This window comes from Manduca sexta, chromosome 6 (genome assembly GCF_014839805.1).
Source record: "Manduca sexta isolate Smith_Timp_Sample1 chromosome 6, JHU_Msex_v1.0, whole genome shotgun sequence".
NCBI classification, from domain to species: domain Eukaryota; kingdom Metazoa; phylum Arthropoda; class Insecta; order Lepidoptera; family Sphingidae; genus Manduca; species Manduca sexta.
The window spans coordinates 2182879-2209091 of record NC_051120.1 but is presented as its reverse complement, the minus strand read 5'-3'; the positions used below and the strand labels follow the sequence as shown (position 1 = coordinate 2209091).

The 26213-nt window shown below is 35.1% G+C and overlaps 1 protein-coding gene and 2 long non-coding RNA genes across 3 annotated transcripts; 1 reads left to right on the top strand and 2 right to left on the bottom strand.

Moving 5' to 3' along the window:
- Positions 1 to 10062: 10062 nt before the first annotated feature.
- LOC115455988 lies at positions 10063 to 20719 on the top strand. Its single transcript, XM_030184831.2, has 7 exons — positions 10063 to 10252; positions 15464 to 15600; positions 16714 to 17038; positions 17320 to 17671; positions 18285 to 18459; positions 19027 to 19255; positions 19593 to 20719. The coding sequence occupies exons 3-7, from the start codon at positions 16738 to 16740 to the stop codon at positions 20423 to 20425; spliced, it is 1890 nt and encodes a 629-aa protein (XP_030040691.2). The 5' UTR covers positions 10063 to 10252; positions 15464 to 15600; positions 16714 to 16737; the 3' UTR covers positions 20426 to 20719.
- Positions 20720 to 21793: 1074 nt separating this feature from the next.
- Positions 21794 to 24087, bottom strand: LOC115455986. The gene is made up of 2 exons (XR_003939839.1): positions 23780 to 24087; positions 21794 to 22198 (listed from the first exon to the last, which is right to left on the bottom strand). It is a non-coding gene; the product is annotated as an uncharacterized LOC115455986 (long non-coding RNA).
- Positions 24088 to 24530: 443 nt separating this feature from the next.
- LOC115455996 lies at positions 24531 to 26076 on the bottom strand. Its single transcript, XR_003939840.2, has 2 exons — positions 25866 to 26076; positions 24531 to 24906 (listed from the first exon to the last, which is right to left on the bottom strand). It is a non-coding gene; the product is annotated as an uncharacterized LOC115455996 (long non-coding RNA).
- Positions 26077 to 26213: the final 137 nt, after the last annotated feature.

The window sequence follows — 26213 nt, the reverse complement described above, 5'->3', positions numbered from 1 at the left end:
TAAATATACAGTCCATAAAATAAACCGTTGGTGTTTAATTAAACAAGTTACAAGTTAGTTTTGTGTTTACGAATACCTACATTTTTATATATAAGTTAAACGATCTTCACATTAAAGTTTCTACTTACAAGGTCCTTCGAGGGTTATTCGCACGAATTTACACCGATTTAAACGGATACTGTGCCCGTCATAAGTATGCAACGTAACCGTCTTACTCACTTCCGCACGTCACAATGCAGCGAAGGTCTATCATACTTATACATGTAATTACTGTTATCACGTTACATTACCTCTGGCTGTCTGGTTTCATACTAAAATTCTTTTGATTTATTACTTCCAAATTGTTATTTGATTGTCACAATTTTTATGAAAAATTATCCTGAATATATCTAACAAAGGCAGCATAATTCTGATAAACAAACCTGATATCTGTAAAAAATTATAAACCATTATGCCGCATGGAAAAGAGGCGTCGAATATACATATATAACATACATATTATATAGAAATGCAACACACTTACACCGTTTTTTATCGTTATGAACGCACACGTAAATAGATCTTAAACACTTAGCTGATTTATGCATAGTAATCTGTCAAATACAATATTTATAAATGTCCGCATGAATATATTATACCTTGGCAGTGAGGAGAAAAATTAAACAAGCTGCGTCCTTTATATATTGCCTAAGGCTATACCCGACAAGTGCATTTTATAGAAAACAGAATTGTTTGTCCGGAAATCGATTTTCAAACTAGTTGACTGGCTGGACGCAATTATTAGCTGGTGGGTATATTTAATATCCGCCCTGATAGCGACCTCTGTACACTAGCACTCTTATTCATGACGTTATTTATCTAAGGACGGAGCATTGCTGTGATAACAAGTCTGTTTCTCAGCTTTGTTTATCTGACAACTTGGTGTTTGTCAACTTTGTTTATCTGACAGCCAACTAGATTCAAGTATCTTAATATTAGCCAATCACAACCGCCCTATGTCTACGCACTGAGAAACAGACTTGTTGTCAAAGCAATGCTCCGTCCTTAGATAAATAATGTCTATGCGTGAGGGGGGTGGGTGTTAAAGCCGACATAGTGGCTCATAAGTGTTATGTTCCGGGATCTACATGTGTATATCCAGTTCTAACAGGCCGACATAATTGTGTCTTTCGAGGTGTAATCATCTCTCGTCAGTCGACATTCTATTGGACACCACTTAACTTACTATCAGGCGCAGTCGGGTCACTGCTGTGCATGTAAAAACACTACGCAACATTACACATTCAATAAATTACTTTTCAACAGCATTATCTCATCCGCATTAGTTCCGCTGGAATCGAACCCTTGCGTCACACTCGTCATAATGTCGTTAGCATTGTTCGCAATAACACTATTATATGCTGAGTTGATGGAATTGATTTGTTTTACCTTGTTAGTTCTGTTATACTGTGGACTTGGGTATTTTTAGCATTGTTATATTGGTTTCGTTGCTACGTCCAAATAAATTAATGTGGGATGAATCAAAACACTAAATATAGTGTTCATACTCTATGAGTTTATAGAGCATTTCTGTGTTCTGCGTCTGAACTCTATAGGCACCCCAACGTTATCTTATATTTTTTCCTTTCCATTCATACTCTTAGTCATAATATGTTCAGTTGACGGGAAACCACTCCTTTCATCGCTACATTAATATTACTGCATAAAGTGTTTTCAATTTTACTAAAATATATCGGCAATGTCTTTTGAGTTTCTCGCCTGCTTAATAACATTAGCAATAAATAATATACTGTTTAATTTAATTATAAAGTATTTCATGACACTGTAGTCCTCAAGGATTTATTACAAAAAATCAAGATATATATATTTTTCTTTAATCGAATCGTTTTGCAGTGACGCTACTGCCAATATTTTTCTTTAAAATAATGACGTGTGCTCCTCATGATATCCGATATTGTCATAAAAAGAAACTTAAATAATAATTATTAATCGAGAAATTGATATATTTGCTAAATTTAATGCAAATCAGCTTTACGGTAATAATAATATTAAAACAACAAGTATGATAAAGCGTTTAACTTCAATATTTAAAGTATTTTGATATATTAAATTTAGCGTACCAAACAAAATAATCGAAAGTGTTCTCAAGTTCATATTTGCTGTAGAGAAACCACATTATATCGATGTCGTTCGTATGCCGTCCACGCTCGGCTGGCGCGTCGTTTCTTTTCACTTTCTATACATATTTATATTATATACTTATCATTAACCTCAACGAGAAAATTACGGAAAAGTTTTTGGTAATTACGTTTTTTTTTTCTTTTACTGCTATATCCAAATGGATGTTTGTAATATGTGTCATTTCTGATGACGATACAGGGTCGCCACATTACACTTTTAAGGCATGTTGGTAAAAGAAAACAAAGTTTTTTTTTTTTACTACAGACTGCTTGTATGTATCTGGGATATTGATTCCCGAGAAAACTTTGAAATTAAACTAATTTTCCGGATTCTATCGCGGTTTTTTGTTTTTTATTTTTCTCCCGACGTTTCGAAGACTTTGCAGCCTTCATGGTCACGGGGGGGACTGAGAAAAATAAAAAACAAAAAACCGCGATAGAATCCGGAAAATTAGTTTAATTTCAATGTCTAACATTTGCGTAAATATAAGAAATCATTATGCATCCCGAGAAAACTGTGTTAGAACATCCACACAATAAGTGTTTGAACTGTGAATCCAACTGAAGACATTCCGTTCCACACACATGTAGCCACAAAACCATAAAAACAAGTAATTCTTTAATTGATGACAATTAAATCACTCCTTATAACTAATTTAATATTTAGGTGAAACAAAAACAGATTTACGACAAAGATATTTTAGAAAGCTCGAACGAAGTCTCGGAACAAAATATACATAAATGTAAATTTGTCCTTATGATTCAACAAACAATGGAGACTCCTTGCCAAGTCTGTCGGCAACATAAGGAAAAAATCTTTATGTAGGTTAAAGATGTACTTTCTTGTTCATTTTACTATATTTTCTGGTAAAAGGTTTTAAGCCTAAAAGTTCTTAGGCTTTCCTTGTTCGGATATTCAATACTTCACTAATAGAATATCATAAAGAGGGTAGGGCGGTAATTAAACATTAATATTAGTATACATGTTTATCCTTTTTTAAATACAGTCTGATCCCCAAAACGCGACACACTTACTTTTTGCTTTTTTATTCTTACCTAGTGCATTATAGTAGTGTGTGGAGGTCACTATCCAGGCGTATAAAAATAACCTACCATCAAAACCTACTAACTATAACTCGAGATTCCAGGACATTTATTATTCTGCTATTAGATTATGATGAATAAATTCGCCCTTAGTAGCAATTATAGCCCTAGTTATACAAATGAGTTAGTGGATCCTAATGAGAAATGGTCTCCAAATTCATAAAGACCCAATAACAGTTACATCTCTGCTTACCCCTAAAAAACAAGAGTACTGTTTTTGTAGCGATTTTGAAAAAGGAAAGATGTTATTTTGCTCTCCGTATTAAGTCCGCTCCTTTCTCCGCATCCGGCTAACCACTCCTGACAGTCACATGACGTCACCGGTCAACGACCGATATGTAGTCAGTGAAAGTGATATGGGCGCTAATTTTACTTTTAAAATATCGGCTTAAATTTAACGATTCGGAGATTTTTTTACGGGTTGGGTCAAACGATGTTTCCAAATTAATGAGTCTCTGATCTGGTAGTCTAATACCTTGGTGTTGAACATCATGGCAATTAAATGCAAAGTGGTTTAAATTGGAATTAAAATCAATAATTTATCAAAATTGATTGAATTTTTATTGACTGTTGTATAACAGTGAAAATTATGAGTAATGTAATATCACGCCTGAACCCTTCAGATGTAGACAGAGACTGTATTTTTAATTCGCATGACTACTACTTTTGCGTCTGAATGACAGAGGGCTAATTGCTCGTTTGTCAGCACTACAATTGCTAATATCAACAGAAAATCTTTGAATTACAAAATATTAGCATTACTTACTTAACCAACGCGAGAGTGAGTTGAGAGATATATAGCACTGCACACCTTACTTTGATACATACTTTAAGACTTGAGCCTCTTAGAGCCCAGTCATTTGGTTCTATCCTTCAATCGATCAAAAGCAATACTTGATTACTATTTAGCGTAAATGTACTATTCTCATACAAAATCTACGCGAAGTAATAGCTTCGCATTTTTATAACTATGCTTTATAATTTTCGAAGTCCCCTCTCTCACTTAAACTATTTGTCTCAAAGGTCGGCTGCACGATTCCATTAAAATTATGTTAATGGGCGGTTGTCTTGCCATCAAACGATCCATTAGCGCATTAACCTTCTGCTATTTCTATGATGAATTTTATGTTTTCATTCAGACACGTTTTTCCGCACAATTCGAAAAAAGACGGTAGCCTAGTTGGGTGCGGAACGGAATACGAGACGAATATATAAATATGCCGAGAATATGTGAGTGAATTTTTGCTTGGTATTACGGTGAATGAAAACATCGTGAGAAAACCTGCATATCTAAGAAATTCTCTATAAGAATTTTGAGGGTGTGTGAAGTCTACCAAACCGCACTAGGTCAGCGCGAAGTTCTTTATAGGATTTTTGAGGGTATGTGAAGTCTACCAATCCGCACTAGGCCAGCGTGGCGGACTAAGGCCTAATCCCTTTCAGTAGTAGAGGAGGTTCCCAGCAGTGAGACAGTATACTGGGCTGATATTATTATTATCTTAGCTGACTGCCTTGGAAATCGAAGATCTTCGTGGCCCAGGTTCGCTATTAAACCAATAATCTGATACATCTTTTGCTATGTATCTGTTCTAACAAGTTGCCAGCCTTTTCCACTTAGTTTTATTCATTAAACGCTATTCGCATCTAAAGCACGTGTTGAGACCTTGAGATGCTATTTAGGTGCTTAGATTAGCAGTTAAAATCTTAGATAGAATAAAATATATTTCTATATTCGATCAGGGCCTCCGGCTATTCATAAAAACATTGAAATATATAATTAATTAAATGGTAGAGCCATGGTAGTGTACATACAGTGTACGACATGACTGGAATTATACTACGGTATTATAAAAACCAACGATTGAAATTGCATGCGTTTTGTATGATTAAGATTTTCGAGGCCCCAACATTACATTTCATCTTTTCAAAGTCAATACCTGTCTTTCAAAGATAGCAATGCAGAACTATTCATCTGGTTAACAAGAGAGAGCATTTTTTTATACGGACAAGGGAAATTGACCTGCACCTGGTAGAAGGAAGAGTTGGGTTTAATAGAATATCGACTCAAAGGAGATGATTAACCCTCGCCAGTCGACACAATTATGCCGGCATTTTAGAACTGGATACTTAGACTTATCCCGAAACGCGTTACACGTAATTGGACCACTATGACGGGTTTTACCACCTTGTGTACGGTGGTCGCTATCCGGGCGGATATGATATATACTACCACCAGCAAACCACTTAACTTTGCCGTCTTATGCTATAAATACCCTAGCCTTCTCGATGATTGGTCAACTAGGAACTGAAATTAATGTCAACGGATCTAGTAAAGGATTCTAACCTAAATGACGTGTAAGGGTTACCTAACATCCGCAGATTTGCCAAACGTCGCATGAGTCACTATACAAGTTTTATTATAGCACTGTATATTGAGACCTGCAAGTTGCTCTCTCAATAAACAGTCTTGTTAACAGTGGCAAATACTACACATAATTTAAAACGAAGTTACTTATGTGAAATTAAATAAAAAAATTCTTAACACGTCATTGTTCTTGTTAGTTGGTACCCAAAGCTTTTGTACTTCGGATAATGTTTTGTATTAGAATACTCACGATGCAGACCGTGTCTAGTGTGAGGTCTACTAGTAATGTACTTTAAATGTCTTTAATTATATTATTAATATATGACTTGTAGACATTATGTAAAGATGTGCTGTAATAAAAAAAGGATTTTCAAAATCTGCAAATATGACATACATCACTCATATGCCTTTTATTCCCGGAAGGGTAGGCAGAGACACATTCTTGTACTCATCTTCCTCCGTGTGTTCCAATCCATGATGTGACAGGAGACGAGCCTACCGCAATATCGGGCACAAAATTCAGACTCTGTGCCGATAATGAGTAGAAAAACTCAATATTACGTTCCGTCCCGCGGATTTAACCCGAGACTTCAGAATTTCAGGCTTACTGTAATACAACTACGCCACCGAGGCACTCACAACATAATATACTCTAACAAATCAACATTGACCTTTCATAATTTTCGGTGCAATATAAAATAAAGCAATGCATTAATCTAGATGAAAAAAAAGCTAGTACCTATTTGTTATTAGTGAATAACGGAACGCGTTGTGTATGGCTGCCAGACTTCAAGACACTGTGAGCTCATTCTGCGTAGATCGGACCACTAACAGCTAAAATTTAAAAATAAAATTGTATAATTGTGAAATGTAGGTAGATATTGTATTTTTGACTTTTTGGATGACCAACACCTTAGTCTTCGTGACCACGAAGGCTGCAGTCTTTAAAACATCGTGAAAAAATTAAAATATAAATACCGCGATAAAATCAGCAAATTAGTTTTATTTTAGTGTACGTAAACGTCGTAATTGAGATGCTTTCAAATCTTCAGATTTTACAGGCTGATAACATCTCTATACTTTGAATATTATTGTTATTAGACTATGTATGTAATGGCTGTTCTCTTGCCCTGGTCATCATTAGGCACCGCGCAGACGTTGTCATCTAGCACTAGATACATAGCTGTCAATAAATTCCTAAACGAGTAGGTAGTAAAAAACAATGTACTAATAGTATCGATATATTTGTACTAAGTACTAGAATTGGCGTTCCGAACATTCACTGTGTTCAATTGAATTGAACTGCAATCCATTCAAACTGACTTTAGTATGGTCAATATTAACAGCTTGTGGTTGTGTACGAAGTGGCGCTCATGATATAAGAACTCGTCTAAGTGTAAACCTGGATTTGAATAAAACATATTAGTCAAATAAGTAAAATTGTTGTTGTTTAAGTGAATAAATAGGTTAGAACAGTGACCTTTTGGTTGCCATTTTAGTTCAGATTTTGAATAAATAGTTTATATGGACGGTCGTGTCTATAGAATATACGTTTTATAGTCATTACATGAAAATGATATCAGACTGCTTGTTAACATCATTTTGTATCGTACGTCCGATGCAATTTGTCAACGTCTGCATGCTGCTTAAAGGCTTTCAGTACACAAAGCAAAGTACATTGACCTACCTGACCTGTAATATAAATTGTGAAAACCAAATGCATCCATCTCTCATGCAGTCCACACACCATAAGTACAATATCACACACCCAAATATAGTTATTATGTCCCGTATTTAGATGTAATGTTACTATATCAATTCAGAATGCATTTACGACCTGCTCGTTTATTTTATTATAATATTATTTCATAAACTGTACTTTACATGCAAATATGTTGTAAGTAAATTACTTTCTTTACAAATAACAATTAGATATAACACGCATTCGACCATGATACGACGGTAATATTAAAACTCTAACACATGGAATAGTAATATTTAATGTTTTAAAAATATAAGATGTAAATAATCTATTTTTATTATTTCATTAAATACATAATTTATAAATGTTAAGTACGATTATACAAAAAAATATATGAGTTAATGACTAAATAACACACAAACATTAAATACATCAAATTATTACCAACGTGTCTAGTATACCTATATAAATATTTATAAATTGCACTTCCTTTTTAAGTCAGTTAATGAGGGCTACCAAACAAGTGGAGCTACTTTTTAAATTCTTTATATGAATTCCGTTTGGAAATTCCCGTGCATTGGCCTTTAGATGCCGGTATATAAAAATTGCTCGACACGAAATTGCTTTACAAGAAACAAATACAATAATTATGACATAAAGACTTTATCAATTATCGTATATAACAAAAAAATTAGGTCTTCATTTAAACAACTCACTCACCAATCCTATGCCAATTAGAAATTCTTTGTAAGCATTATGGAATTCACGCAATTTGTTGCAGAGGATAAAAATTTCTTAACGATTCGCTAAACATTTGCCTTTTTCTTTATAGACAGATATCAGTGAAACATTTTTTTTGCATTAGTTTAGTAGTATTTAAAATTACCAGCTACATTAAACTGAAAAAACTAGCTATTGAAATAAAACTATGTTGCGGACTCCGTGACTCAGTGCGCCACGTGACCACGAAAGGAAATTCTTCGAAACGTCGGGAGAAATTATAAAACAAAAGCCGCAATAAAATCGTTTTATTTCAATATCTAACATTCGCGTAAAAATTAGAAATTATTAACAAAAACTAGATTTTATGTTAGAAAATAAATAATTTATTTTAAATTAAAATTTTTTTTTTTTTTGGAAAATCCTCGTCATTTACTAGAATCCTAGTTATGAAATAGAAACTTTGCTTTTTGATTCAATGTAAATACATGTTCCTCTATACATTATAACAAGGCTCTTATCTAATAACAAAAACGAAATGCATTCCAGCGCGTGCGCAGCGCGAGTGAAATCTAGGTCGCGTCCGCCTGCCCTGGAGGCACGCGATCTCAGGAAATGTAACGGGATGCTAGCCATTAAGGTCATATTTGTTAGGAATCTTTACATAAGCGTAGACTTATAAAGAGCGTAAATTAATAAATAAATAGCCGTTATGAACGAAGGAACCCCCCTAGCCGAATTTCGGTCACGGCGGTCCATCTCAATGGAGATCAGCAGGAGATATTATAGTGCACATGTGTGTGCGCATTACACAGGTGCACTCTCTGTTCCTTCACTCTCATAATCCGGTGAGACGGTAACCCGATATGATTGAAAAGAGATCAGGCGCAGGAACAACGGTTTTACGCGGCACAAACATATCCCATTGTCAATTTCCTGCCTCCAAGCTGCGACTGAGTAATTTTTAAGATGGAAAAACTCATCTACAACTATTTTTGGCTCGAGCTGGGATTCCCTATCGTGTAAGCATTATAGCTAAGCCAGCAGTTTTGAAATAGCCATAAAGATTTTTACAAAGACTGAAACAAAGAGAAGGTATAGTACAAGTAATGTTCGGATTGTATTCCGTATGCAGAACGGCTACTGCTTTAACACTCGGGTTCGAATCGGGCAATGATATTAAGATTTTCTGTACTGGCAATAGGCTTCCTCCCTATCATATCATGGGACGGAACACACGTAGCGAAAGTAGGTGCACTAATTGCTTTTCCATCAACCCCTTAGGTATAAAAGACTTGTATTTCCATGCTACAAAATATTATGTCCTTGCTTTTAAGATCTAAAAAATTAAAATCGCCTCACTGTGTTCGACATAATGAATGTAATTAATGTTGACCACAACATCCAATAATAGACGCCAAAATTTCCTGTAGAAGGGAGCCAACCTTGCACTTTTATTTCCAAAGTCATTATGTCATTAATAGTCAATTTTCTCATACGTGCAAGGCAAAGTGATCAATGTACACCAGTGGTAGGTGGAGTAAGGTTCACATAAAGCATAAATTGACGAAAGACGATAATCCTTTGACAGTCGACACAATTATGCCTGTTTTAAACATACAGTCGGATCCCGGAACGTTATTCACATGAGCCCTGTGGCAGATTTTACACCTTGTAAACCTTTTTTTTATTACTTTGAATGACAAGACTAGCTTGTCGTTCACCTGATGGTAAACGATACGACCGATAAACAGTAGAATTACCACCGAACACCTCGAATTACAAAGTATTGTTTGGTATTCCACTGCACTCGCCATCTTGAGACATGAGATGTTAAGTCTTATTATATCCAGTAATTACACTGGCTATAATTCTTCAAACCAGACCACAACAGTGACCACACGCTGCTGCTAGGCTGCAAAAATAGACATTCCGGTGATACCTACCCAGGCGGACATTCTCCAAATCAGAGACCTACCAATATAAAGGTTGTGTGGTGGTTGTTAAGCGGGATATAAATACCAACAGAATTATTTATAATACGTTGTGTTGTTTCAGATATCGGACAGCCGTTATGTGTGTTGGAGTCAGATTTCGGCTTCAAAATAAACTGCGCGTTCAAGAAGTCTGGTTTGTTCCGAGTCCGGAACCTTGGAGGCATCAAAGCACATGCTAGTCTTGGTAAGTGATTCAAATCATATTTATTTTAATAAAAGCTGACCCAGCGTACTGCCTAACAGTCGACATATTGACATTAATATATATTTAGGGTTTTTACATTTTTATTAGAAAAATTAACATAAACTAAAATAGTAATTATTACTTATAACAAAAACTGTACTAATTTACAAAAGAGAATAATTTGAATCAAATGAACAAATAATCAAGAACACAAAAATAGCTAGCGAAAAGATTGTGAACGTCCGTCCGATCCAACAATTAATTAATGACAGCTAAAACAAATATATCGTCGACGCAATGGTCAGCGCGAGCTGGCCATTTTAAACCAAATAGGATATAACCCTACGTTATAGTTGCAGCTTAACTACGCCTCCCGGTCTTCTAGTAATAATTTGCTAACTATATTATATGGATACTAACGTTACTCAATTGTTTTGCCTTCCCGGAACCCCTCCACTAACACTTAAACTTTATAGTATGGTGTTAAAGTTCAAATTGACTTTTAAATATTATTACGAATCTTTTGTATGGGAATATAGAAAAGTGTTGTTTTTGCACACTTTCAGGCAATTTTTAAGTTTTTCTCTCCGTAAAAACCATCCTCGTACTTCAAGGAATATTATAAAAAAGAGAATTGGCGAAATCGGTTCAGCTGCTCTCGAGATTTGCGCTAAGCAAGACATTCAGCGATTCATTTTTATATTATAGAAGATTATCTTATCTTACTTCTTCAGTTACTAATATTATTAACTAAGTGTTGCTCACAGCTTCATTCGCGTGTAAAGCCAATAACGAAGAGTCCATATAACCCGATATCTACCGGCTTCCCTTTCGTAAATTATGTAAAATTTAATTATCATCAGAACAATTTTCAGACCGCATTTATGCATAGTATTAGTACCTATAAGTTGTTGGGTTCCCTTTTGGAAAATTTCATCCTTCACCACTGACGTCACCAATGCCTGTTTTGATACAAAAGTCCCTAACAAACTAGTAATTCATAGGTTCACCAGTACGACATCAGCGCCATCTCTTTAACAAATTCTACTATTTCCTATGGGAGCAAATTACCGGGTTAAAGATTAGCTTACTTAACCAGCACATGATCTCCCTATATCATTGATTCTTGCCACCGTCGATACTAATTTCCCTGAGGTGCAGTGGCGGACGTAAGGCATAATCTCATGGTTAATAATACAGGCCGGAATAATTGTATCGACCGACAAGCGATTCATTGGCCATCTCTATTTGGATGCCAATTAATTTTTCATCAATTGCGGTACTTTCTTCTCGTATATATAAATTTGAAATCACAGCGGACCCAAAGGCATAAAGTCGGCAATTCCGCAGTTCTCTTTGATCTTTATCTGACAGCCAAGCGATGGGGAATCATGAATATGTGCGATCGTCGTGACCTCAGAACAATAACAAGCATAGAAGTAACACTATGACATTCGAGTGTACTCTGTCTTAGACAGCAAGAAATTTAATTGTGTTGCGATGCCTTCTGATATCTTATCGATATCGATAGATGCTTTGTCTATCGGCTATGGTAAATTCACACACCTGCTAAAATAAACACTTTTCAGTCAGTCAACTACAAACCGTTGCAAATTGCTGTTTTAGATAAAGGCTAAAAAAAGATATCAAAATCCTGATTTGGTATTCAAGTACCAAAAGAAATCTGGGTATATAAAAGCACTCGTTATGAAGCTGTTAAATTACAATAAACTATAGAACTACCGGCTTTCTTCGAGCTAAATTTTGTTCAATTTTCATTTGCTATTTACAGCAGTTTCCATGCCTTCCGAAACGTCATTCAAACAAAAATGGTCAAGCATTTAGATTATTAAATTAAGAAAATGTTAGAAATTTCGGAAGGAATGGAAACCGCTGTTAGTAACAAACAAGAAATCGGCCGGAATTTCGTTTAGGAGGAAGCCAGTACACCTTCAGTTCTTTTCTGACTTTCTTAGGGATTAAAAGATACCCAAGAGGTGGGATTTGACAGAAGCTACTAAAATGGGACAGTAAAATAAAACACAGCGGTATCATTCATGTCACATATGTCTGATAACTTATTTCAATGTTAATAAAACTTTGTCGAAATGCTTAGAGCAAACACGATGCTGTTTTTCCAATGCCAATTGGGACGAGCTATGGCAACGATCCATTTTGCCTCATAGCATCATCTGTGGGGAATCTGCAATGAAACACATTGTGTGAGACACACTATGAAAATCAGATAGTTTCCTCAACCCCAGCCTTCGCGCACGGTTTCCAAGTGGCTTTTACCACTACACCACCGTATTGTTGAAAGTAAAAGGCAATTTATGCAAAATAGTAAACTACAATATGTTATCGACAGAAGATGCAGCACAACACGATTGAACACGACTCCGTAAAATGGAAACAATGAAAAATACTTACTAATTACTGTATCGAATGGCCAACAGCAGATTATAATATGACTACAGCATAATAAAGATTAATTAATAATACTTTTTGCACTTATGTACAGGGTTTAAGCAAATATATTAGGGTTTTTGTTTACTCACCGATGGAAGCTGATGATTTCAGTTTCATTTTCTTTATGAGAAAAATGAGAATTACACCTCACAATAACACAAGCCATTGCTTTTTCGTAGGGCTATATTATACTTAAACAGCACTGTGTATTTATTCAAATTAACAACAAAAATATTACAAAACATGTAGCCAGTTTTGAAAAGCACGCGCTGAATTATAACGTAACTAAATTGTGTGGGCGCGTTTGTGACATTGTTTTGAGGTTGGCAAGTTGGAACATTTGACATTTTATTTGCTTTTTAATTCGGCATCGTAAAGATGACCAAAGGTAACCATTTGATAATTTTAAAGTGTACGCAAGCCGACCTTAGCAACATAATATTTGTCTCGTTCTTTTCAACGGTTTTGGCCTATTTGAAAAAAAAGGATAAGTATATGAGGGTAATTTAGATTCCTTCTATGCTTGTTCTTGTTCTGAGGTCGTGACCATAACTTATACAAAACGGACAAAGTTGCCAACCTCATTCTGTCATTATGGGAAATAAGGTTACAGATAAAAACTCTTAGAACAAAAACAAGCACAAAAACTGAATAAATGATATTTAAATTTTATATTTCTGTCAATCACTTGAAAAGGTATCGTGACAGTTACCTATAACCAAAGAGAATTAATAATAATAATAAATAATAATGAAGAGTTATAACATACTAGTTGACCCGACAGACGTTGTCCCGTCTTAACTATGAGTTTGCAGCGCGCATTCTGTCAATTGCTGACAGTTATTTCAAACAATTGACAGTTATATAAAATTAATATTTTCGTTAAGTTTTCTTAAATTTTCTAATATTCCGTGCAATTTTGTGATTTTTTTCTTTCATAAGAACCTTCTCCTGACAATAACAAACACAACAAAAAAAATAAATAAATCGGTCCAGCCGTTCACGCGTGATGGCGTGACCAAGGGAAATAGGGATTCAATTTTATATCTATAGATATGAAAACCTACAACCATAAACTGCATAAAAAACATACGTGAATATTAAACACGAAGGTTTCTAATAAAATAAATACAAAAGAATATAGATAAATTGTTTGCACTTTAATATTGAAATTCCAAGTCATCATATACTAAGCTCGGCTTTCACGAAACGTCGAGTTAAGTGTTATTTCACCGCACTTCAGATTGTAACTCTATATTTGTCTTTATTGCTAGTGATGTGTTCATATCGATTTATTAAAGTTGTTTTTAAAATGATTTCGGTTCAAAATAATCAAAAAAGGTTATCTTTTAAATAAAAACGTGAGAAAATATTGTAAAACTACTTTTGTAAGTATGTGCTATAAAACCAAAATGGTTTTTCCATTTTTATTAACAACTAAACTATCAACTAAACAGAGGAATAAGTATAATTATAAAAACAAAACTTTAGTTTAATGTTTGATGAAACATAGTTAAAAACCAATAATACACCTTAAATTTATTCATCGAAAGATCCCATATAATTGTCTTAACGATAAAATAATAAAACATAAATAGAATAACAGTTAACACTCAATCGATTTGAAACTCGTTAACAAAATTGACGCATAAATATGCATAAATTAACAACAGAAACTCATCTGAGGCTATCATGTCCGATAAACATTGATAATTGGCACATCACTAGTGATGGTACTTTCACCTCGTTAGCAATGACCTTGGCTCAGTGAAATGTAGATTATTATATTTCATTAATTGTTATTAACCCACTGTTATTAAAATATTCGAAATAAGATTATTGAGATCCATAAACAGCAGAGGCAAAGCGTCCATAAAACCCGATTCCTACCGGCTTCCCTTTTAAGTTTATGTGTAATAATATCAGCCCTGTATTATATACTGTCCCACTGTTGGGCACGGGCCTCCTCTACTACTGAGGGATTAGACCTTAGTCCACCACGCTGCCCTAGTGCGGATTGGTAGACTTTACACACCCTCGAAAACTTCTTATAGAGAATTTCTCAGGTATACAGGTTTCTTCACGATCTTTTTCCTTCACCGTTAAAGCAAGCGATAATTCACAAAGAATACACATATATTTTTTTAGAAAAGTCGGAGGTGTGTGCCCTTAGGATTTGAACCTGCGAACATTCGTTTTAGCAGTCCGTTCCACAACCAACTAGGCTATCGCCGCCTTTTATTTATGTTTATCTTAGTGTTTGTTTTCTGTTGAAGTGACCGCGATATGCTAACTAAGGTAATTCTTTTTGCCTCTAATTACCTTTTGACAAACATACTTCGCCACTGATAAACAGCTTTTAAGTTCAAATAAATAAAAAGGAATTGATCGTATAATATTAATATCGTTAGGTATCTAGATTTTTAATAAGATACAAAATTACAACCGTCGAATAGTAGTTAAACCCCTGCTTACCTTGTCCAGGATAAAAACGTGGTGTATGATAGTGATTTAACGACATACGAGTAATGTATTATTAAATTGTAGTGTATTATATTATTAATTTTCTTTTTATTATTAATAATATGTAATTTGTGTAACTACGTTCTCTAATTATAAGTACGTATATAAAATTTTTGCATACCGGAAACGGTGAAACATGTTGCACATGTAATATATATAACATCATAATTTATACCATGTTTTATGCAAACTAAATTGATTTGATTTGGCATGTTTCAGGTTTCAGTCTCGGAGACGAGCTTGGCTTCGAGCAGTCGCTCACCAACTTAGACCCGAGTCGGCGTCGGTCAGTCAACGTCAAGAATGGAGCCCCGCCGAACCTCGTCGATCCAACCAGGACCACTACTAAGCAAGAGGTGCGTTCTATATATCAATGGTCCCTACGTAAAGTATCGAATGCAATTTGCATATACAATACTTTGCATAGGAACTGTCGATATTTAAACGGTCCCTATTAAAATGAACTGCATTTATTTAAGACAATAAGGATCGAAGTGCTTATCGCCACGGTAATATAACAATAGACAAGCGATGTGTAATTATAGTTTATTTATTAATTTACAAATCATAGCACTACATTATATCGACTAATACAACTGAGTTAAAATGCGCACTAAGTTTAGAAGTATTGTGTACGGTTTCCAAACCTGTTACAAACAAACAGCAATATTAATAATAACAGCAATCTGTATAAATAATGAACTACTAAACTAAATCAACGGCCCATCTGCATTTCATCTTAGTATATATTTCTTTTGTTTTAGTAAACATTGCTCTCTTATTCCGTACCCATGAAACCCAAAATACAGGTCTCAACACCTAGTTTGGGTCTCGCTGTAATTCGTTTCTAGTACTACTAAGGTAATTGTAATATTGTATAAGATGAACTTATTGTAAAAACTGTTGTATTTGGCAAATATATTATTATCTGATAGTAAGTGGTCATCGCATACTGCAATACCAAAGCGTATAGAGATGCGTTGCCTGCCTTTTAGCTAGGAATACCCTCTTTTTCGAAGGTCGCCAGGTCGTATCTGTACACAAATTTGTGTACAACTAAAGTGTCCTTGTGAGTTATTTATTACCTACAAGATTAGGTTTTGATAACGTGAGAATAACCATAATAAGTTCAGAAATAAGATTTTATTTCGAAATCGCAGAACCCCAAATTAATTTAATTTATTTGTATAAATGAATAGTAAAGTTTATTTTTGAGTGACAGGTGAGCCAACAGGTTAAAGCTTAGTGAATTTATAGATTTTAGAAGGTGGGAGGTCTAAATATTAATGAGCTGTTGCATAACTCTAGGTCCAATATAAAATTATGACATGTGAATTTTAAAGTTATTTAAAATTTGACCTTACAGGCAATCAGTATAGCACATGATTTATTCTTCTTACAATATAAAAAGATGAAATTTATTAAACCACTAATCAATCATAATAAATAGTATTTGTATAAAATTACAGAAACGGGGCAAGCAGAACAGAATTATGATGCGTCCTGTAATGCCTCCTGCCAGTCGACCCAGCCAAGCAGCCATGGACAAGCTGACAACCCTACACCGCAGGGTTTCCACCATGCAGCCGATCATCGTGTCCCCAACAGTAGAAGCACCCGCCAGAGCCCCAACCATCACACTAGCCAAACCAATGCCAATGGGAGTCCCACCATTCAAGCCGTTACCACCGAAGGAAGACACCCTCAAAGTGCTGCCATTGACCTCCTCGACGCGCAAGCACTACACGCCCCTACAGGTCCCCGAGTCTAAGGGCCCCGGCGTAGCATACCAAAGTGAGATGTTACACCCGCACTCACACAACCAAATATCGAAAATGGTTTCGCAAATGACAGCAGTGCAATACGCTCAGCCAGTTTTAAAATCACGCCTGCTCCCATCATGGTGGAACCCATTTACACCCTACCCACAACTGTTAACCCATTCGTTCCCATGCCTATAGCTTCGCCCGCACAAGCTTTATCAGTAATATCACCGCCCGCTTTCAAAGAGATCAAAATGCCTAACATAAACCGACACTATACTGTCCATGCCAATCCTGTTTCTAACTTTGTAGACCAGGTTCCCCACCAAGTCCACAATATTGCCAACAACTACAACACGAAGAAAGTAGATGATTACAACTCTATTACCGGTTACGGCGATGATACGACTTTGAAGTTTAATAAAGAAGATATAAATGCTAAGATTGCTGAGATAGCGAAGGCTGGTAACATATCGATGGAAGCTGTTGAAGCGGCTATAGCGTTGCGACAGCAGCAGTTGCTGAGCAAGTACGCGAACTTGCCGGCCGCGGCGCCGCAGACGACGTCGACCACCACCACCACGACGGAAGAGCCGGTGGTGTTCGAGCCGGAGCCAGAGATCCTTGCGGCGGCGGTGCCACAGAAACCCGCGGTGCCGCAAAGGTAACTACACCAACACAAGTTAATATGAACTTTATAATGTTAATACATACGTAAGTATTCAGAATAACTGGGAGACATAATGTACCTATAAAAATGGCGTGATGTGCAACTTAAAATTTTTATATTCAGCTGAGGTAGTAAAAAGCAGTATCAACTGTACGTAATTGAGATTTGTAAATGATAGTTTGTAGAAATGATATTTTCTTTTGATGAAGATCTTTCCTAGATGAAATTATAATCGCCACACAATTAGATGCTTAATCTGCTAACACACCATAAAATTATAATTACATGTATTTACCTATTTCACTGTACGAACGTATAATTATCTTATAAAATTGTTTATCGGCAGTAATAACACCTTTCAGTAAATTTATTAACAATATTAGATTATCCATTTCTTAAAAAAGTGTCACATAGTTCTTTAGAAAGTTTAAAAAGTCTAAATTCCTCTCTTTTAAACTGTGTTAAAACGCACACGATTCTCCTAGGTGCGAATTTCACTTTGACTCACTAACATGGAGTTTTTAATGCTAAAAAAAACCTTACGACTGTTATATGCTATCTGGATTCCTTGGACGAATTATCTTTCTCATGGCTCTAATGTTTCCAGATTACCAACATCTGGCAAGGTGATGAACGCCCCCCGAGAGTACTACCCAGTCGGCTACGAGAAGAACTTCGATGACCACTTCCAGTCGAAGGTCGATCTGCCAGACACGAACTTCCACTGCGGTGATCAGAAGTACTTCCCAGGATTGTACGGAGATGAGAGTCTTGGATGTATGGTAAGATGAGTCTAAACTTGTTCTAATTATAGTCATCAACATCATCAGCCGCTAAATATAGTAGCAGGCGAAAAAACACTTTACTGGGGATGTAACCAAGATACCTTTCTACAATCGTTAATACTAATGGAAAACAGAAAAATGTATGGAAATGACATATTATCCTATCAATAAAGCTGTGACTAGGATATGACATTATTATGCATAACGTTTGCGTTAACGATTGTAGAAAGCAATCTTAGCTATTGCTCCTGGACTAGAGTCTTTATATTATAGTAGTAGAACCAGATCTAGAGACGAGATTCTACTGTAACTAACTCACACTTACCTCAACACAATCATTAGAAGTTGAAGGAGAAATTACCTTTTAAAGTAATATGTAACTCAGTAGTCTCTTAAAGAAATAGAGCCATTTAGAACGTTGGAATATGACGACACAGCGTTGTTTTAGTACAATACATAAAAATATCTCACATGACGTCAATACACCCATTTTGTACTCCTTCGAAACTACAGGAGCCTAGTCAGTAAAACAAGCAGTAACGATGACTTATTGTATCATTCCAGGTATTCCACGTCTGCGCCCTTACAGACGATGGTCTTGTCATGAAATCCTTCCTTTGTCCTGAGTCTACGCTCTTCGACCAAACTATACTCAAGTGCAACTGGTGGTTCTACGTGGACTGCAAGAACACCAGGAAACTGTACGACACAAATATACCTGTCTCGAAGAGCTATCAGCTCATGAAAGCTCTGACCTTCTTCTCATCGTACAAGAAAGAGATGCAAGATGACGGTAAGATATTCAGCAAATTTTAAGATTTATTATAACCATGTTTACAGTACAATACCTTAAGAAAATTTACAAAGTTGGAAATTTTAGATACTAAGTTTCCATATCTTTAGTTAATAAAAAAGAAAGAAAGGAAGAAAATAGTTATGGGCTTGTTGGGCGGTGAAGAACATAATTTATAATAAATTTAGTTACTTAGGAGAAAAAAATATAGTGGGTACCTAGAAACACAATTTGTAGTCGGTAGTTTAGATCTTGTTTTAAAATTACTTATTTAATTATTTTGTCTTAAATATACTTGTTATTAGAAAAAACATAACCTACCATTTATTGATTCCAGGTCATCCAGCTAACCCTGAAGATGTGGACGGCATTAAAGAAGCCATATCCATACTTGAGAATCAAGAAACATCTAAACTTCAACAAACTAAGGATACACTTAACGCTATACAAATCATTACTCCCCAACCATACGTCGACGAGAGAAACAACCATAAGGTCGAATATTCCACAGAGCCTGCGCCCGTATACAGAGCTAACCGAAACCTCAATACAACTAGATTTAGTAGTACTATCAGAAATGAAACTAAATCTAATAGCCAAGAAGCAAATTCAGAATTTAGATTCGTCACCGTAAACGCTGGTTTTAATGTTAAAAAGGAAGCTAATAATACTTCAGCAGAAAACACTAGCACGTCATCGGAAAGAGAACGCAAACACAGAAGAAGAATGACGCTTAGATTTAGTAACTCCACGACCAAAGCGCCTACAACTAACAAAACAATTGAAACAACTACACCAATAGTCGAAATAATCAAGCAAGATATACAGGATATAAATGATCTAACTGAAGTAAAACAAGAAAAGTTGACTGATCAACTCGACGCTATCAAAGAAGTAGAGAACCCAGCACCTGTAAGAAGATTTTACAGATCAAGCGCCGAAAGAATTGGTCAAGAAAAAGAAATAGCTGTTGTAAATAATGAAAAAATACAAATTGTCCGACCCACGACAATGTCTAGGCTGGTCGGACAGAATCCAACGCAAGAAGCAGCAATAGATAAATTAGATGAGGCGGTGCTGGGTAGGAGAAATTTAAGGTTTAAGAAAGAAGCTGTAGCGATCGTGACCGCGGAGAGAGCGGTACGAAGTAAAACGAGAAACGAAACGTAGCCTTCAAATTTGTAGTCAATAACTAATTTAGTGTCATAACGACTTGTTAACTTATTTATTAATCAGGTACGTAGACGAACAATGGCGTATTTGCTCAATTTTTATACTTCTTGAGCCTGTTTTGTCGCTTCTGGAATTCATAAGATGAATGGATGGTGAATTTGAAACGTATTGAATTCATCAAGTCTAAATGGAAGGGATAAAACAGGATGTTAGTCTAGCGCGGATTCAGTCAAGTGATATTACGGTGTATGTTTTAGTTGTTTAGAATTAAAATGTTTCCTAATTTCTTAATGTTTGTTTCATTCTGGCAACCATTTCTAGTCCATTGAAAAGTTACATTTGGGGTTGCGTTTTTTAGAGGACGCAATTTTATTTTTTTGAAGTGTAGGGGGGGTCAGTCTAAAGCTAAAACCAAGTTTGTGGGGTCGCCACCCTTGTCCCACAGCAGCCATTTTGAAAATAGGAGTTGAAATGGTTTTTACGATGTATCTCTAAAACTATTTATCTGACAAAAAAAAATGTATAAACATTTTTTGTTGCAAATTAAATTCTCTACAACTTTGGTCTAGTAACTTTTGTCGTAGAACTATAAATAAAAAAGTTATAAGCGAAAATGTTAAGAAATTCAATGTTAAGCAATGTCCATTGCAACGTCATCAGAACGTGTGTTTATAAGGTTCATAATACTTTTTGTACTCTCATTAATACCCAAATACCCAAGGGACCATTAGGAAACAAAAGAACATCTGCCTGCTATTATTATTATTATTTCTAACCTCTCTTATTGTAAGAATAGCTGATAATATTGTGTTGAAGTTGTCGTTCAACTTATATCTTTTAGTTGTGCTGTGCTTTTAAAGACTTTTAAAAGTCAAAATGCTAATAAAAAAAGTAGTTTTCACTCAAGTTAAAATCGTGTCTAAAATCATTCGAAATCGTCTTCACAATTAAAAACAGAATAAAATACATCCGCACGTTCAAAAATATGTTCAATATAAGTGAAAATGCTCTTAGACGTAAGTAAAAAATTAGTACACACATGAAACACACTCACACTCTCACCTTTATCCCCTAAGTGGTAGGCAGAGGTGCATTTAGAGTACCCACTTCGCGTCAAATGTGTTTCGTCCCATGATATTACAAAGGGCGAACTTATAGCAATATCGGAGATAAATTTGGATTACGGCAATAAAGAGCAGAAAAAAACAAATATAAATTTTCCTGACTCGGGATTCGAGCCCGAGAACTCAGAGCAGTGATCTTAACGCCAAACAGACAGGCAAAAATTAGAACACTATTAAAACGCAAATAGCCAAATTGTTAACAGTATTGTAGATCAAATTAAAGACAAATTAAAACAAATAAGTTATCGTAAGCTTTAGTTTAATTAACCATAATAAATAGTCTTAAAAAGTATATTCACAATTAACAATCATTTTTTGGACTTTAGGAAACAAAATAAAAATTTCTCACAAAGCATCGGTCCCAGTACAATCAGACCGGCCGCTGTGATCGCCGTGGCGAAGCTCATGCAAATCATGATGATCGATAAACCTAACAAAATAAAGAGTGCCCGCACAAGCTTCTAGGTTTAGCCAGTACACGACTCCTTAATTTAGAAGGGCATGCCGCAGTCCGGGCAGATCGGCACAGCGGGACAATTGCACTTGCGTTCGAAGAAACTTTTGGTGCAGAGAGGCAGACAGAACACCAAGAGTCCAGCGCTGATTAAACTCAGTAACGACACGCAAATCATGCATACATTTGAATCTGAAACAAAGAAAAACCTTTCTAATAACTTTGGTAATAAGTGCTGTTATATTTAAAATATCAATCGTGTGACACCTTACTATTGAGAATATAAAAAAAAAATACAGGACTCAATTTTATTTTACATAAGATTAAAATGCACTTTACGAATTTCAGATTATAGTATTGAAAATAAAAATCAGATTAGATTGAGATCTATGTATTTGTTAATTCGTTATCATAGTATTGAAGGTAAATTCATTTCATGTTGAATAAACATTTGACAATTCTCTCGCAGAATATCGGGCCGCAAGCTATCACCGCAGCACCCACGACTGCCGTTGCAATGCCCAGGCAAATCATTGTGTTCCAAGTTACGAAGCATAGGAACTATTTATCCAAATCAAATAATAAGTTATGTTGTTAGGAAACCAGGATCCAAGACCTGAAACAAAGGAGAAGAATGATAAAATAAATATAAAAAAAAGCATTCCTATTGGGAACAGTTATAAAGATAACAAAAAATCTCACCTGATTGTGATCCAGTACATTCTCCAGTCTGGAATAAGTTATTCACTGGCTAGTTTCATAGAAATTATTTCAGAAATGGAAAAACTACTTATATCTATATTAGAAATCATATGGACACAACTTCATAAAAGTGGCTAAAGCATCAAGCATAAAATTGATTCAAGTATTACTGAAAGCAAACGCAATAGCATTACCAAAACAAACTTTAATATAAAATCATTATAAAAGCTCAATACATAGATAATTTTAAATTAATATTAATTGGTAATCATTTTTTCTTTTTCTTCAAACACGTCAGAAGTTGTTCGCATATAAGAGGCCCAAATACCAGCAATCCTAAAACAGCTAATACGGAGCCGCAAGATACGCAAATCATCTTCTATAGTAAATCTTCTAATTGCTTAATTGAATTTAGTGTTGATGACTTCTGTTAGATACAGCGAGAAAATCTTCAAGAAATGAATTGCTTCAGAAGAACGAGTGAAGGAAGTAGGTGGGCAAGCTCCAAAAACAACAATATTGGAACCAAAATGATAAGGGATTCCAAGTCCAACCACCAAATCTGAAACAAAAATCGAAGTACATTGGGAAAACGATAATAAGTTTACCAAAAATAAAATATTGTAAATTAGCTTATCTTCCAATATCGACGTTGGCATACTTTCTTCGGGTTAATTTAAAACCACTTCCAGAGGAAAGCAATTAAAATTTATATTCAAAACTTAATCGATAATTATTATCAATAATGCAACAGAGCTTTAAATTCGGGTCATATTTTAATTTCATTTGAAAACGTTAGCAAGTGAATTAATAATTTTACTAATACATTTTACATCGGTAATTGTTGCATTAAACCAACTCTAAACTAAAGTAATGATATGGAATCAACAACACCTTCTAGCAAAGATCTAAATGATTTCTGTAATCATTGCGCTGTGTTTACTACCAAATGCATCAAAGCGATAGGTACGGTGTTTATAATCTTGATACAGATCTGGACGTCAACAGATTTTTAAAAGCAAGTACATAATCTAACTGGAATACTGTCTGATCTCGAAACAGTCTACTTACAGTTGATGAAGCGCTGCCCACACCCACTCCTGCTAAAGCGCAAGAGACGTTCTATACATCGGCATCAGTTCAAATGCCAAACGACAACGAGGATAACAGTATTATCCTAGCTACATTCCACAGCAATTTCACTAGCATATTGCAATTAACTGTACGTGAAACACGAGAAAATTTCGCTTAATTTTGACGTTGACTTCAATCTGATTGTTTCCAAATTTGAATTTTCTTTTTCAGCGTCTGTTGTCAAGTTGAAAGAGTTTTTGGAAAGTAGATCATAGGTTTGTAGCAAAGTTTTGTAGAGGTGGTATAAGGAAAAAATATTGCGGGAATTTTTCGTTTTTTTTTATCTCTTATATGTTGCACCTACATTTTTACGTCCTACTGAAGGTCAACCTTTGGGCTATAAGAGATGATCCAATTCTGGGGAAATAGTTGTAGAAAATCTCTTAAACCCAGTGTCGCCCAATGTAGGAATTGAATCAGGACCTCCCATTTTAGAAAAAAGAGGCAAAACGGGAAAGTATTAATAATATCCTATAATAATTATTAATAATTAATACAAAGCTCCTCTGTGACAATAAAATAACCCAGAATTAGTTAGTCAAAAAACTGAATGTTAATTTTCTTCATTACCTAATCATTTTCATTTATAATTCATGTCTCCCTAACCAATAAATAATAAGTAAATCAAACATTACCTAAAATTTCTGAAATAGTCTCAATAACAAAGTACTTAAATAAAACAAACAAAATTTAAGTTTATCATGTTTATTCAAATCACTTCAGACCAGACCTTTTTGGACAACATGGACTTTTGCACGAGGGCGCGTTCTCCATCCTTCCTTTCGAGAGTCTTTTGGGCCAATACGCGTCCAACACAATGGGGGCACAGGATATACATCCAGCAGCAATCAGAACAGTGCATAGCGACATACAAATGATCATAGCGGAACTACTTCTTGAGACACTTGACGAATTTGTTCAGCTCTAGCTGTTTGTAGCAGACCGGGAAGCACGCTAGGATCGTGGCTGAGGCGATCAGGGCGTACAGGGAGAGGCAAATCATCTTTCATACGGCGACACCCAGCCGATGCGCGTGATGATATGCAGCTGGGCTGCTTACGAGCCTGGGGAAGATAAATATATATAAACTAAAACATCTTAGAGTTGCATTTATAGTCTTGCTATCTAGACTAAAGGGAGTGTGTCCACCAAGTTCTTAATGCACAGACGCGATATACGCTCGAATGCATTATATAACATGAACGAATTTTGACGTTTTTTAACCCTTTCATAATTTAAAATTGATTTGACAAACATTAAATTTTGCATGGCTATTATACTATCTGCTACAAATTAGTCTTAGAACCTAGGACAAGGGCCAACTAAGAGCGGATATAAAAATTATTTTTGGTCCTACTAAAGGATTACGCTGTGATGAGAGGAATTATCAATCATATTTTAGTGTACGAATCAAGCCACAAGCTCTCGATTCACAGCATGCTAATTTTCCACTAGTCGATGCATCTACAATTATGTTGCTGGGACATTTATTATAAACATGAACCTTAAATTAAATTGTCTTTATGCTATTTCACAAAGAATATGTATTGCACCTGATGATTAACTCATAGCAATAAAAATGAGAGGCATCAAGAGTGTCACTGCTTAACAATTTTAATTCAAGATCAATCATTCTAAATAAAACAATTATTCAGATTTTATCGTGTTTTTTATGATTACAGTGCGCTTCGTGACTATGAAGGCTGCAAAGTCTTCAAAGCGTCAGAAAAAAATCACCATATAAAAAACCGCGATAAAATCCGACAAATAGTTTAATTTAGATGTCTACCATTCGCGTAAACATAAGAAAGGTATAATAATACCAATAATCAAGGTCTATTCATAAGTAAATAATTAATATGGTAACATTCAAAAATTATGGTATGAGTACAAAATTTCTTCATGTCTACTTTGCATTTACCGTTGATTAAAGAACTTGATCGCAGGATACAGAATTACACACTTATTACGGTAGGATTAAAAAATGCTAAATATTTTCTAGTAACAAGGGTAGACAACTCACCTGATAAGCGATTTCCTCTAAAGGTACCGTAGTGCACGCAAAAATACAACGAGGCAATACCTTATGCCTTCTTATTGTTGCGTCGCACTACAGACCCTAATAATGGCACACATAATTTGTTTACTGTATTTCTCAAAGCATTTAGCAAAAATTACTCCATGACACGGATGACTCTGTCATGTCATCGTTTGTCAACTATTGATTTATTTTCTTCTGCGCAATGTGCCTGTACGAATATTCAACAGAAATTTAAAGATTATTATTATGTAATTTTCTATTAAAAATAGATAATTTTGTCATCAGAAAATTTCTATGTATATTTTTTGTCAATGTTAAATTTTATTCTCT

Excerpts from the sequence above, each read along its gene's own strand:
- LOC115455988 (XM_030184831.2), top strand. The coding sequence starts at position 16,738 with ATGATGCGTCCTGTAATGCCTCCTGCCAGTCGACCCAGCCAAGCAGCC. Across the intron at positions 17,039-17,319 it reads CCCCGGCGTAGCATACCAAA|ACCAGGTTCCCCACCAAGTC; the intron begins GTGAGATGTTAC and ends CTAACTTTGTAG. Across the intron at positions 17,672-18,284 it reads AAACCCGCGGTGCCGCAAAG|ATTACCAACATCTGGCAAGG; the intron begins GTAACTACACCA and ends TAATGTTTCCAG.